The sequence below is a fragment of the Fusarium musae genome, chromosome 8 (genome assembly GCF_019915245.1).
Source record: "Fusarium musae strain F31 chromosome 8, whole genome shotgun sequence".
NCBI lineage: Eukaryota > Fungi > Ascomycota > Sordariomycetes > Hypocreales > Nectriaceae > Fusarium > Fusarium musae.
Window position 1 is genome coordinate 69,999 of NC_058394.1, and position 13,989 is coordinate 83,987.

General features: G+C 45.8%; 6 protein-coding genes across 6 annotated transcripts; 3 read left to right on the forward strand and 3 right to left on the reverse strand.

The window, feature by feature from the left end:
• Positions 1-628: 628 nt before the first annotated feature.
• J7337_010229 (uncharacterized protein) lies at positions 629-1,071 on the reverse strand (the record flags this gene model as incomplete). Its single annotated transcript, XM_044827815.1, has 3 exons — positions 629-787; positions 843-869; positions 922-1,071. 3 exons carry the CDS (start codon positions 1,069-1,071, stop codon positions 629-631), a joined length of 336 nt encoding a protein of 111 aa, XP_044676369.1.
• A 1,221-nt stretch (positions 1,072-2,292) lies between these two features.
• On the forward strand, positions 2,293-2,800 carry J7337_010230 (uncharacterized protein; the record flags this gene model as incomplete). Its single annotated transcript, XM_044827816.1, has 2 exons — positions 2,293-2,432; positions 2,491-2,800. 2 exons carry the CDS (start codon positions 2,293-2,295, stop codon positions 2,798-2,800), a joined length of 450 nt encoding a protein of 149 aa, XP_044676370.1.
• Positions 2,801-3,410: 610 nt separating this feature from the next.
• On the forward strand, positions 3,411-3,964 carry J7337_010231 (uncharacterized protein; the record flags this gene model as incomplete). The annotated part of the gene is made up of 2 exons (XM_044827817.1): positions 3,411-3,562; positions 3,610-3,964. The coding sequence occupies 2 exons, from the start codon at positions 3,411-3,413 to the stop codon at positions 3,962-3,964; spliced, it is 507 nt and encodes a 168-aa protein (XP_044676371.1).
• Positions 3,965-7,643: 3,679 nt separating this feature from the next.
• Positions 7,644-9,971, forward strand: J7337_010232 (uncharacterized protein; the record flags this gene model as incomplete). Its single annotated transcript, XM_044827818.1, has 5 exons — positions 7,644-8,083; positions 8,131-8,971; positions 9,024-9,524; positions 9,579-9,818; positions 9,954-9,971. 5 exons carry the CDS (start codon positions 7,644-7,646, stop codon positions 9,969-9,971), a joined length of 2,040 nt encoding a protein of 679 aa, XP_044676372.1.
• A 477-nt stretch (positions 9,972-10,448) lies between these two features.
• Positions 10,449-11,381, reverse strand: J7337_010233 (uncharacterized protein; the record flags this gene model as incomplete). The annotated part of the gene is made up of 1 exon (XM_044827819.1): positions 10,449-11,381. One exon carries the CDS (start codon positions 11,379-11,381, stop codon positions 10,449-10,451), a length of 933 nt encoding a protein of 310 aa, XP_044676373.1.
• Positions 11,382-11,829: 448 nt separating this feature from the next.
• Positions 11,830-13,454, reverse strand: J7337_010234 (uncharacterized protein; the record flags this gene model as incomplete). Its single annotated transcript, XM_044827820.1, has 4 exons — positions 11,830-12,153; positions 12,210-12,506; positions 12,563-12,936; positions 12,989-13,454. 4 exons carry the CDS (start codon positions 13,452-13,454, stop codon positions 11,830-11,832), a joined length of 1,461 nt encoding a protein of 486 aa, XP_044676374.1.
• Between the last annotated feature and the right edge of the window lie 535 nt (positions 13,455-13,989).

A 13,989-nucleotide genomic window follows, 5' to 3' on the forward strand; every position in this document is an offset into this window, starting at 1 on the left:
CAATTCTATATAGAGACCGCCGGGGATATTTACAAAGCTTTCCTGATGGTAAACACGATTTCCAACTGCGCATGCAGACTGACGCTGACGACATGTAATGACTAATTCTTCTCCTTTCCGGCCACAGGACCGCCGCCGTGTTTGGAACCTCGTTACACTACGCGGCTAGTTAGTCATCCTGAGTGTGTGACAAGGCTCATTGCGTATCAGCTTCCGGTCTTCTCCGTTCTTCTAAAGGAGTTTGAACTGCAGGCGCATAGACTTATTAATCACATCTACGACACATATCAAGCTCATTCGACATAGCAATGTAGGACTTCGCTGCAAGTCTGTCCAAGGGGCCTTAATAAGCTTGATGAGATCTTGCATGGATAGAAAACAAGGTGACGAGATCTGTGGGATTTCCCTCTCTTTGTATATAATATTAGTCAATATGTAGCTATAGAATATTTCACTAGAGATTAAAGTTCTCAAAAGGAAAAATTTCAATTATAAAGACTCAAGCCGATGATCAAAGTTACATGCTGTAGACGCCAGAAAGACCGGCTATTGCAGGGGAAAACCTTCGGGCAAAAAAACCCCTATCTTTGAAGATCAAAGCTCAGTTCACATCGAAGGAAACTTCCTTCTAGTTATAGCAGCCGGAGCCTCCTTGCTTGGCGTAAATCTTTGGCTGAGTTGTGTCGACAGCGCCATTCACAACAGGGTACCATCCTTTCTGAGCCAAAGCCTTGCAGTTATCGTAGAATCGGTCACCATCAAGCCTAACGTGAGGGTTTGCAATGCACTGTGATATTGGGATCAGTCTCAGATGCTTCAAAAGGCCTTGATAAGCTACTTACTCGGCCGGCGCCGTTATCGTATCCAGCCTGTCAAACGGAATCAGTATAAAATCATGTTAGGGAGGACAGTAGAGCTTACAGTGCTTTGGTAGTTGTCAACACAGACGTTAAATGTAAGCTGCCAATCATACTTCCAGCCGTTGCCATTATTGATCTGGCAGTCACAGGCCTTGTGGTCGCTGGCCAAGGCGGGCAGGATGAATGGAAGAAGGGTGATGGCGAAACGCATGGTGAAGGCTTTTAGTGAGAGGACTGAAAGTAGTCTTGAGTGGTAAAGAGTGCGATAGGATGAAGAGATGGAGGTGATGCGATGTCTTGGTTGAACTGAATTGGATTGAATAAGAAAGAGGGCAAAGCAGAAGGATATACTTATACATAGATATTGTCTACCAAAACACACTGAGATCGTGGTTCCCGAACATCTCTGCCGTGATTCTATCGGGGCTTGTCGAAGCGGTAAGCGAGATGGGTCGCTCTCGTGATGATGGATCAAAGAGTTTCAGGAGAACCCTTTCGAAAAGAACTGCCGGCTTTCTCTCGCCTCAAAAGTAGAGTTCAGGCTTCAAGGCGAATTCTCAGATAGCACCAAGTGGGACAACAAGGAAGTGTTGCTGGTCATGTAAGAAGGCGGTATCGGGACAGCTTGTAACCAGTCTTATGCTGCATGTCTTCCTGAAACGCTTCTGCAATCACGGCCTCCGGCTGGTCATCACTGCAAATGAGTCGTCTTTGTTATCTGCATTCTTCACAATAGTAGTCAGTGTCATTTGGTCCCTTTATCAAGCAACACTGGATATGCTCTGTGGCTACGAAGGAGTACTACAGTCCTCACAGATATGCTTTGTCAAATCTTGATCGACAATTGACCGCCAACCACTGCCAAACTTCGAAACTTTCCAACAAAGGAGTGAATAGTGGAGGTTCCCAGTCATCTTGACTGCCGTTGTTCCGTATACCAGAGTTTCTGTGGATCGATATACGTGCACGTGAATTGAGCATAGAGCATCAATGACTAGGTTCAGACCAGGCTTCATGCCTATTATGGCATGTGGTTATTGTTTCCTTGCCTCGTCCGATCTGTCGGCAGATATGTATTGTCAGTGTGTATCCGTATTTTGACTTTTCATATGGAGCTCAAGCTTCGGTGTATATGGGGCTGAGGGTGAAGTAGTCACTTAATGTCTTTCGGCTAAAGGGTCATTATTGGTGTTTTTAATTTATCCGTCAATTCCCATGCAGATCCTGTCCTCTTCGGCAACAGCCGATTTCAGTCATGTACCGGTATCCATAATGGAAAGCTTGTTTCTGTTCTGGAACACGTGGTGGACAGCGAAATGTGTTCAAGTCTAGCTGCGTCAGTGCATTTAAAGGTTGGTGTCTCGTACAATCGGTATATTGGCTCTACCTACCCTTTTACAATCAATCTTTAACCCTCTGCAACAACACCAAAATGAAGCCTGCTCTTATTGGCCTTGGCAGTATGGTTCTGCTGGCTTCGGCCGCTCCAGTTCCTTCTGGCTCGCCCTCATCTCTCGGCCCAGCCAACGATGGACTGGCTCTGGAAAAGAGAGCTGAGCTCGACCCCGCCAGGTATGTTGGAAGCTACCACGCCATCGATCTGACGTCTCTGACATCTTAATGGGAGTAGCCTAGAAACCCTTACTGGCGATGCGCTTGAGAAGCGAGCCGCCAACAGAAGGATGAACATACCTAACCACGTCGGCACTGCGATACAGAACCTCGGCGCCGTTATTGTCAAAGCCATCGTTGATGCCGCTGGCGACCTTATCTTTCAAATCACCAATAATGGTGCAGGCCCTGCGAAGGTGTCACTTCGCGAAGTTGGCATGGGGCTGGACGCTGCAAATTTGAACATTGCTGCTCATCACACTATCAACTATGATCCACTTGGCGCAATCAACCCAGGCGATTCGATTTCAATCAACTTTCAGAACTAAATTGCAAAGAATAGAGCTTATGATTGGGTCTATAGTGGTTTTTTTGCTGCGTTGTAGTTTTTCCACTCTGATCAAGTGTCCTTTTTAACTTAGCTATAGAGAAATCGTACAATATTGAACTCCATAATACTTAAATTGCTCTAAAGTACCTACTACTGGCTATGTACTTCTACTATGCTTTTCTTAGCTATATTGAGAGCTACAACATCTGCCGAGTTTACATGATATACAAGCAAGAAGCCCACAATGACCCAGATAAATTGAACTCTGAATGATGGTTTTCAACTTTTGCATTTTATAGTAATATTATCTACCGACGATTTCTCAGTAATAGGCAAGGGGGTTGTAAACAACAGTGTCAAGTAAGGCACTCGTATTACCAGGATTTGAAGTTTAATATATAGGTTCGGGCCGAGAACTTCTAATCCTTACGCTATTGGTTGTAACAACACGAGGGCCTGAAAAGTTTATAAGATTAGTAAAACTTCACATACTTCCACGATTATAAAAGTGCAAAGCCAGTATTTCAAGTCCTATTTCAGGTACCATTCATCTCTTGCAGTCATTACCAATCAATAGGTCTAAGTCCTCTTGGTTGCAAACTTCCAACATGAAATTCTTCACCCTTCTCGGTTTTGTGTCTCTGACTCTGGCGCTTGCCACCAAGCCAATTGAACGTGATGCCAAGCAAGACACCAAACATGCTTCTATTGGAGATGTCAAATACGAAAAGATTGACAGTGCAGACGTTGGATCAATCAAGTATGTCGCAGCCTTCTCCCCCTCCGTGTGAAACTAACTGGTCACAGAGTTGCTGGGGCAGATGTCCAGGAACGAGGTGTCGTGAGCCTTGAGAAGCGTCTTGATGGCATTCGTGTTCCCTATGGCGTTGCAGATCCTCAACCCCTGCTCCTGGCTGGAGTCACCGTCTCATTCATCATGGTCGGAAAATGGGTGAGGCAAGGGGGTCATAATGTGTACACTTACGTCTGCAACGGTCTTAAATTCTCGAACCCTACTTCCCGGAACAAGGTCATCACTGTGGTCGCTAATGGAGTCGCTCTTATGAGAAACCAGCCAGTCCCGTCTCATTTGGCCGCCCAGATTGGTGCGCCCTCAGAGGGGTATGGTAACGCAATTGATATCACAATTGGAAACTCCTAAGCTCGACTTGGAAGGAGACAAGAAACTCTATTTTGAAGGACAACAACTTCGAAGAGCATAATATTACTTTCTACCTTGGGGATGCTGGGCAACCAGATATATCATTCCCAACTCTATGTAGTTGTGGCGGTGTTTGAAAAATGAAAACAAGTCTCGAAACTGATTGATGAATATTAATGGGTTGCATGTTAGTGCTGGATGTGAATTGCATCCTTTTCGTGTATACTTTCTGTAACAAAAACCAGGCAGGGCGACGAGGTTAGAGTCTCGGTAATGCCAAGCCTGGCACCGACTTTGATTTAAGCTATATATCAGCTCAAACGATTGACAAATAGAATCAGTATGAAATTATACGTTAACTACGTTTATAGCAAGGACAGAACTTTGCCTTGTATTGATTCGCTAGTGATTAGTGAATTAGTTACAGTTTGTCTGGAAAGTTTCAATTGCCATTTATTTGCCGTGAGGTTGGGCATAAACTGGTAGCACGAACGTGAATATAGTATATTTATAGTAGTTACCCTAAAGGCCCGCCTTATTACTCGGCGCGTTTGATAATTTAGTAACATACTGCTCTGAGTCAAATAGAGCAACTCTTATATGTAACAACGGACTTGAGCTGCTCGAGATACGTAGTTTGATCAACTTGAGAAAATCCCACAATTAGTTGCCGTTTAAATAACGAGATGATGACTTTTCTTTACGGGCTGCTCCAGCTCGGATTTTGTCTCAAACCAGATCAAACTGGCCCAAGATGAACTCTCGTCAAAAGCCAAAGCTCGACTTAGTGTCTAAACAGATTGCATAGTATTATCAGGCAAGCCAGTCGCAAAGTGAAATAGGATGAGAGGCAGTATAAGAAGAACTGGTCGATGGAGCGCTCAAGTAATCATTCTCGTGATAGCAATGACGCCGTCATGCGAAGATACATCCAGAATTGGCTAACCCAGTCACTTGCTGATGAACAGCCCATCAACAGCCAACCATCAGTCCGTAGAAATTATACTATGTATGATATGGTAGTGACTCCTGATCTAGACCAGTCCTCAAGTCCTCAATGTACTCTCTGTTGGTTTAGATCACCCTCTCAATACACCTCATTTCATTATGCAGCACACCTCCGATCCAACCCAAGCGCGATTCGTTACCAAGTCTAAAGGTTTCGAACAGTATCGCAGCCAGTGACAAGTTCGAAATAATGAGCTGCGCTGTTGAAATCCTTCAGATATAAACTAAAAGTCATTTATTTAGATACATTCATACGGTAATACGGAGATAGATACAGCACTTACTCATGGCCAGGAGAGCCTTCACCCTCACTATCATCAATCACATACATTCCTTTTGTCCCGAAGCATTGCACATTCTGATAGCCAGACGAGCCCTGCTTTAAGAGATCGCAGTACTTGTCAAGATGGGCATCATTTCGTGGCTTTGTGATGAGCTGGACTCGATGTCTTCTCAAGGCAGCTTCACTCCAGTTGGAAATCCATTGGAGGGTCAACTTGCAGTTGTCGCGCTTGACTAGCGATGATATTTAGTACTGAACGGCTTGTATCTTGGATCAATGGGGGCAATACCTTCGGTAGTATCAACAGAAGCAGGAACCACTCAGCAAGGGTAACAATTGAGAACTCCATCCTGGTGAGTTGAATAAGAGAGTTAAGTGTATGCTAAGTATGCTTGTGAGTTAGATGTAAAGTCGGAATACTTTCATCTTATACTTGTTCTCATGCACTTAAGCTAGGCTCAAACCCAAGCTCCTCCAGCGATCGACCCGCGTGACCATGGTAGAAACGAGGATTCCAGATGGATTTGACATTCTGTCGCATGCTGCGGTGTCACTATCGGGCCTTTCCATCAGGGACCCGAACGTGTTATCTTGAGATATGTGGAGCGTAAGGCGAAGCCGCTCCATTGAACTATCCACTCTGAGCGGCTCACTTAGCTACACCGCAATGAAATGTGGTTTTGTCGTTGCAATCATTCGGTAATAAATCAGCGCTAAGCTTAGGTTTGGCTAACGATCCATTGATTTGCTTATTTATTCACTTTCAAAAAAGGGTCTACCATTAATTGTTCACTCTCGAAAGAGCCCTCTCCAATCCCTAGTCAATACTCAATATGGTATTGTGATTGTCTATCGAAATACATACACCGTATTGTCGTCCATAGAAGGCATACAGTCGCGGGACTGCGCTCGGCCCTTTACCATAAGAAATCTCGCTTTACTAGGCGAAGCAACTTACTAGCTGCAAAGGAGGGCAACCTGGATGTAATGCTATAAGTCCTGAATGAGTTAGGGTCACTTTTAAGAACTTGAGCGAATCGAGCAGACTATAAAGTCGAGGCCTGATTCTACTTGACATCCTGTATCTTTCTTTACTTTATTCCAATTCATTCAAGCATTCAACACCCTTACCTTATTTGATCTCAATCAATATGAAATTTACTCTCCTCACTCAGGCTGCTCTAGCCATCTCTTCCTTTGCCGGAGCGTTGGGTAACCCGACTCCTGATATGTCCACAGGGAAGTGGCCCACCCAACCTCGAGGTTATTTATATATTAACTATATATCAGGTTCTGGAATGGACAAGCTGGCAGACTGTTCATTGACAGTCCATTATACCAAAGTCTGGGTCGAGTCCGGTTTGGATCGGTATCGAATGTGGCTTATCACTGCTCCTCGCAATGGTAAACACCCTCAACTTTACTGCGAGGCAGGGTCTAATGCCTTCTATCTCACAAATCTTCAATGTTTCTGGGGGAGTGATGTAAAAAACTACATTGATGCAAGCGTGGCCCGAGGCCGTGCAGGACATAAGTATATGTACCTAGTATCATATTAGCTTTATGCTGTAGCCATTGGTCAGTCATCGTGGTATCGGTGTCTAAGTTGTGGGCTAGAAGTGTTATTTGCAGTTGAGGCTTGTGGCTGAGAGCTTATTCCGGCAGAGAGAACCTAGTATATGTACCTAGTTCTAATTGGTTCCACCTCTGACTCACAATCTCTAGGACCATCCAAGACACACACTCGGCGATGTGTGATGACTTTGAGCGACTCACTGGATGTAGAACAAACAGAATGTTCTTGTCTAACCTAGTACTTGGAAATCTTTGCGGACTCTGCTGGGTACGGACCGAACGGCAATGAGATACGCGTATGAGCGGTGCACTTACAGGTCAAGCCCATGTGTATACCAGGCCTATCTTGTGCCTTCAATTAAATAACTTCACAAGATATTATCGATTTCATATATATGATCGCACCAATAAGTAATGTTGGCACAATGTTAGCCCGACAATGCTTGGGAGAGGCTCATTGGATAAATACCCGTAACAGGGTATAACCCCTGCAGATCCTTGCTTTATCCCGGGCCAAGCAGCGGGTTACATTTGCATCAAGCAACATAGACAGCCAGTTATGTTCAATGCCAACTTGCAAATAAAACTTCTATAGCTTCATCGAAATTTCTCTGAAGGAGAATTTCTAAGCACTGAAGGCACCAGCGATGTCTGCTTTGTTGATCCTTTAAACCTCAGCCGTTGATTACATAACCCTGCAGGGCTAAACTGGGCTTTGCATTTCATTTTCAACACAGCCCCAATAATCAATAATGTTGTTTCAGGCTCCCTCTCGCCACCACTCAACCCTAACCTCAACCTCGCAACCCCAAAATGTCTGATCCGTTGAGTGTCGCCGCTTCGATTGCAGGGCTCATCTCAATCACAGTGGAGGCCGTCAAGTTCCTCAGCCCATATGTCTCAGCAGCGAAGGAGACCCCGCAGGTCGCGGCGCACGTCTACTCTGAAGTCCAGAGCACCCAGGTCATACTGATGGGGCTTCAGAGCTTGACGAAAAATCTTGGGTCGGTGAATATTCGGCATGCCGCGTTGATTGGAGTTAATCAGGTCGTGGCCGTACTCACAGATGGGGTTCTGCTTTACTCGGAGTTGCATAAGGAACTTCAGTCCTTGTGGACTAAAGATAGCGTGGAAAAAGTACCGCTCAGAGGGCGTTTACAGTGGGTATGGAAGGAGAGTACTTTTGTCACACTCTTGAACAGACTGCAGAGCTTTAAAAGCTCAATGACACTTGTCTTGATGATTTTGCAAAGGTGCGTTTATCGTGCAATGACTGGGACGACATCTGATTCATTCTTAGTGACTCTGACCAAATAGCAAAGGAACACCAGGAGCAGCTCTCCAATAACGTCCAAGCCCTTCTAGACAATAACACCGCTCTGTCGCGCAGACTGATGAATCTAGAGGACGCTTTGGATTCTCAGACGATTATTTCCAGACGCATGAGCATCATCTCATTGAGCGCGTCTCCATCTCGAAACGCAAGTCAGCAATTGACTGCAGAATCACCTGCTACATCAATCGCCACCGAGAACAGCCTTGCTATATCCAAGTTTGACTTTGAAGAGGATCTTGAGTCATCACGCGTATATCGCCGCGCAGTGAGAGAGACCATGGACTATTCATTCCGGAGCTCGATTGCAGGATCACATAGTTGGTCTGTCTTCTCGGGATTGAGTCTAGGTGATATATCTATCATGTCTGTTATCGCATTGCCCGTGTATCAGGACGATATCACCAATGCGGAGCACTATGATTTCGGAGAAGAGCCTGCTCCCAATACTGAAACGCATGGGACAGTCACGGACAACCCTTTGTTGATAGAATGCCTCGAGCTGAAGCTCAAGCTTCTCACGATACCGGGGATGTCCAGGTACTTTGATGAAATACCTCACCCCGCTGATGACTTCTCTCACCTCCGGTCAGTGCTTGAACAAGCTACACCACTGGCTATTCTTGCTCAGGCTTTGGACCCGACTGAAAATTTGAATGTCCGTCTACCAGAGGACCTTAATAATGATGTCAAGAAAGAACTAGTTTTATGGTTTGCCCAGTTCTGTCACGATAAGCTCGATATCAAAACGAGCAATCTGATTACAGTCCAGGATCTGATGGGGGGTAGCGCGTATAGCATTTTTAAGGTAAGGTCATATGGCAATACTGAAGCCCGAAAAGTTGCTAACTCTGCTGCAGGTCATTTCACTTATTTCAAGTATCACCAAGAACTTGGTAATCTGTGGTCCTCCTATGAACCATTTGTCTTCAGTTAAAGCACAAGTTGACGCACAGCCCCCAGAGCTTCGGAAGCTACTCACAGAGCAGCGTCAGTTTGTCCGGGATCTCGATGAACTCCTTGAATTGAAGGACCAACTTGATATGCTTTCGGGCCACATATTTCAAGGGTCAAGAGACCTCGCAGCTACATATATCACATTTGGTATTATTATAGAACGGAACCTTTTACTTCCATCAACACAGCAGATATGGGCTCCAGCTTTTGACTTTATTCTCACATCCATGAGATACGAAGCTTCACATTATGTCTACTATGGCAGTCATAGAGCCAGGATACAACTTTGGCTCAAAAAAGGACGTTTCAAAGATAGAGATAAGATCAGAGAATCGCTGGCAAGATGTCTGTATCTCTTGCCCATAAGAGCCAAAAGAATTTCTATGCTCTTTGAATTCTCCGAGGTATAATCTCATTAAAACACGTACCCTAATACTTGGAATACTAACATTATTCAGTACTTGAAAGGCCAGCCAATGGCCACAGAAGAGCAGAAGAAGGATCGCAGCAGGTCTCAGTCTTCTATTGCGAAGATTGTTTCTCAGCTACAGGATAAGGGAATGTCTAGCGGTACCCTAACCGCCGTTCAAGAGCTTCAACAACGAATAGAGGACTGGAAGGGCATTCATCCCGGAGATCTCGGAGAGATGATTCTCTGTAAATCACTTTATGTGACAAAGAGTTCCAAAACCCACCTGGTAAGCTGCCTCAGCATTAAATTCTCCATCACATCTAACGTCGTTGCGACAGTATCACGGGTATCTCTTCCAGAAAATGCTTCTCCTCTGTAAAGAGACTCGTGGTCAAGGTTCAGGAGAGTCATCGTTTTACAGGTCGAAATCCTTATCTGAACAGAAGCAGACAAAGTTCATATTGAAGGGACGGTTCCACCTGAGACATATACTCTCAGTCACTCCAATATCCAAACAAGGTATGCTCCCCTCCTCTTAAGGTTTATCACCGTCACTCATATAGATAGCAACGCATGTATGTGAGGTTGAATGGGGTGCTGAAAACAGTGATAAGTCAGCATTCTCACTTGTGTTTCCAGTCGAGTCTGAGATGCGAACGTGGGCATCTAAGATCGACGAGTATAGAATGATGGCAATACTCATGACAAGGCCAAACCTTGATACAGAAGAAATAGACCCACCCATAATGGGGAACACAGACGAGTCTGTGCCTGAAGACTTTACGGAACGAAGGGAGCCATGGAAGCGATATGGAGTAATAAAATAGTCAGCTGGGTGTGTGTGTGTTTTTTTTTTTTGCATCACTCTACTATGTATCAGGTAGATACAAGTTTATATAATGACTAATAATTACTACTAGAGAATGACTTCCTCAAATGTCACCGCATCAACAGCGGCCTGAACTGCAGCACAGCTGAATCCAATATAGACACTAAGATAGCCATACTGATCCAGCTTATCCTGCCTAAGTGAACAATCAACACTCAGAGGAGCCCATCGCCCATCAGCAGCGTCGGCGGAGACAGTCTTTGCGCCGCCTTGGACAGGATTAATGTTAATAGGGTCTCCGTAGTAACAGACGACAGCCATGGCATTGCACCCATCGTTGAACTGGCTATCGGTCGCATATTCAACGAGGAGCCGAGCAGAGAGACGATAGGTGCTTGCTTTGAGAAGGGACTTGTCGATCTTTTGGTAGACTCCATTGTTGAGTGACTCGCCCTCTTCCGAGACATCGAATTGGAGGAGGGCATAGGCTGGACCTTCGTAGGGAGACGAGGAGCCAAGTTGAATGGGTTCGTTATCTGATAGCCAGGGGTCGACTGTTCCGAGATCGAAGTTACCGTTAATGAGGAGTTCTGTTGACTCTGCTTCGGCAGTAGTAGTGGTTGTAGCGCTCTCGGCAGCGGTCGTCGTGCCTTCAGTGGTGGTTGGTGCTGTAGTAACCTCAACGCTGGAGGCTGTTGTAGTGTCGCTGCTACTGACGACTGTCGTACTCTCGCTGATGGCAATAGAAGTTGATGCCTCGCTCACGGACGCGCTCATAGTTGTTCCATCCTCCGTCAACGTGGTTGTTGTCTCTACTTTTGTTGTTGTCTCGGTTGCAGTAATCGCAGTACTGGTCTGGATGGTAGTGGAAAGCGCAGTAGTAGTGTCGGATGCAAAAGTGACAGAAGCAGTCTCAGTGGCAGATGTTGCGATGCTCTGCGGTTTGCAAGGGCCAGCATTGACAGAAGCTAGCAAGGCCAGGTTTGCAAAGACAGCCGCAATTAGCTTGTTGGAAACCATTTTGGCAGGCTTCTCAGAGAGAGAAAACAGGAAACGACTGATGGTGGCTTTGCAAAAGCGAATGAACCAAGAAGACGAGAAAAACCAGGACATTCACGAGTTTTGTTTCAGCAGACTAGAGACTTTGTCAGGGGCTTACAGATAACTACTGGCGACCTAGCGCGGTTGATGGTCGTGGCACCCAATAGCGTCTCAATAGCGTTGGAATCTCTCCCAAGTCGGACCAATAAGGATCCCGTCTTCATGGCTGGCTTCATATTTCAAATAAGAAATCATTTCAAAAAGTAAGCTTGTATTCGGTAACGCTTTTATCTTTGCTCGTATTTTATCCGACTTTGTACTTACTCGATGAATAGGGCGGAAGGCAGTTATATCAAGACCTGCATTTTCGCTTACGCATCATCGACCTGTTACTATCTTGTCTTCAGCTTAGTAATCAGATACCTCTCTAGTCCTTCGACACTTCACCGAATGATCCCTTGTACCCGTTCTGTTCCAGGTACAATCGAAATTGCGCATCTTCGCTCTCGAGTTCCTTGTCCTTGTCTGGAATGAGGAACCATGCAACAAGTCCACCCACTGCAGCAAAAGCGGCACCGATAAGAAACACAGCTTGGATACCTCGTTGCTTATCAGAGAAAGAGTCTTGGATTGGTGTGAACGCCTGTGTTCCGATCGCCGCACCAGCCTTGCCGACTGCTGCCGCAAAGCCTAGGAAATGCCCTCGCAAGGGTGTTGGGAAAGACTCCGCAGCACATAGAAACGTAGCGACCTGTTTTGCGATCAGTAAGAGCCCAGTAGTTGAGTATAGATAGACTTGGTACTTACACCGGGACCCATCTCTCCGAGCGCGTTGAAGATACCATACAGAACGATGAACAAGGGAAACACAGACTGGATCGGGGAAAGCGCGCCACCGATGATAAAGCCTAGGATCGTCCATCCAAGGAAACCCAGAGTCATGGTTTGTCTACGGCCGATGCGATCCATGAGTAGTCCTCCAACGACGCAACCGGGGAGGTAAAAGCAGTTCACAACTGTACCGAAACCGATGTTCTGCTGAAGTGTGTCCTCAGGATTCAAAGTGGCGATGATTGTCGAGCTGAATATTCCGAAAGGGTATGTCTGTCAACGGTATCAGCAATCTAGACACAGCTCATTGAGTCAACCGTAGTACTCACCACAAAGTCATAGAAAAACCAGGCCAGTGATGTTCCAAGCATCGGCTTCCAATATCTCTTGATCACAAGCAGATATGGTATGTCCTGTTTGATCGCATGCTTCTTGTATTGCGTCGAGTCAAACTGGCGAAGTCGAAGGAACAGAAGAGCTACAGGTAGGATAAAGCCAATACCAAAGTTGATTCGCCACACGCCATCACCGACATGTTGATGGTATGCTGCGAGCACGATTAATGCCACGACACCGGCCATGACAAATCCGAGGTCGATTGAGAAGTCTGTTGCGGCGGCGACCAGGAGTCCACGTCGGCGTCTCACAAATGAAGTCTCGTCAGAGGCTTCAGTACTGCCTGTACCACAAGTAGGGTATTCGCCTGTCGAGGTTAGTCACTCATGTGTGAAAATAAGATCCTTTTCAGTTCTTACCACCAGCACCAAACCCAGCAACACCTCGTCCAACGATCATCATCCAGAACATGCCCAATTCAGTCTTTCCATGCGCCGCAGTGGCGAGGATAATACCCAGAACCAAGAACAAGGTAGCAAACACGATGCCAGTCCGTCTACCAAGCCTATCAATGGCATAACCAAAGAAGAGCATACCGAGGACCTCGCCAATGAGGAATGCATTGGAGAGTCGAGTCTTGATCGAGCTGGAGAAGCTATCCGGGTACAATTTTGCCAAGACCGGATTCATGTATCCGATGATCTGCGCGTTGTAGCCATCGGAAAACAGAGCGAGGCCACTTGTCAGAATTGCTGTGATGGCTGACCTGCGAGACTTGGTAGGGACCTGAACTGCAGAGTTACTAACAACAGTGTCGCCTTTGAAGGATCCATCCTCTTGAGAGCCCTTTGGAGCAGGCACGTCTGGCGAAGCCTTGGTATCCATGATACTGATCTTGGAACGGATAGTATCGGAATGATCTGTCTTGGAAGCTTCTCTTTGATAATATACTCGAGAACTCTTCACTTATATATACATGAGTTAGACTAAGGATATTCTCGCTTTGCAACACCCTTCTTTTCGTATAGTTTGAAATACAATTCTGGTCAAAGACAAACAATCGCGTGTCTTGATTGTAGAACATTATTGGAGGTTCATACGAAAGTTGTTATCTTATTCAATGGCCTGTGGCCCAATGAATGCACGTGGGCAGCGTTATTGGGTTTGGTTGGGCTCGATGGTCTTCATATTATGAAATGGTTGCCGATACCCCGAGGAGAATTTCACGTCTACCCTTGCTCGCGTCTCCATGTTTGAGACACCAAAACCTTCCTAATTCCCGTCTGCTCACACTAGGCCTAGCTGGGACCCTAAGGTCTGATCTGAAGTGGGCCATGCTACTGTATCAACTCGAATGTAGGCATAAAACAGCATTAGTCTCGGTTACTCGGCATGCTACAGTTGCATTTTTGTGTGCTTC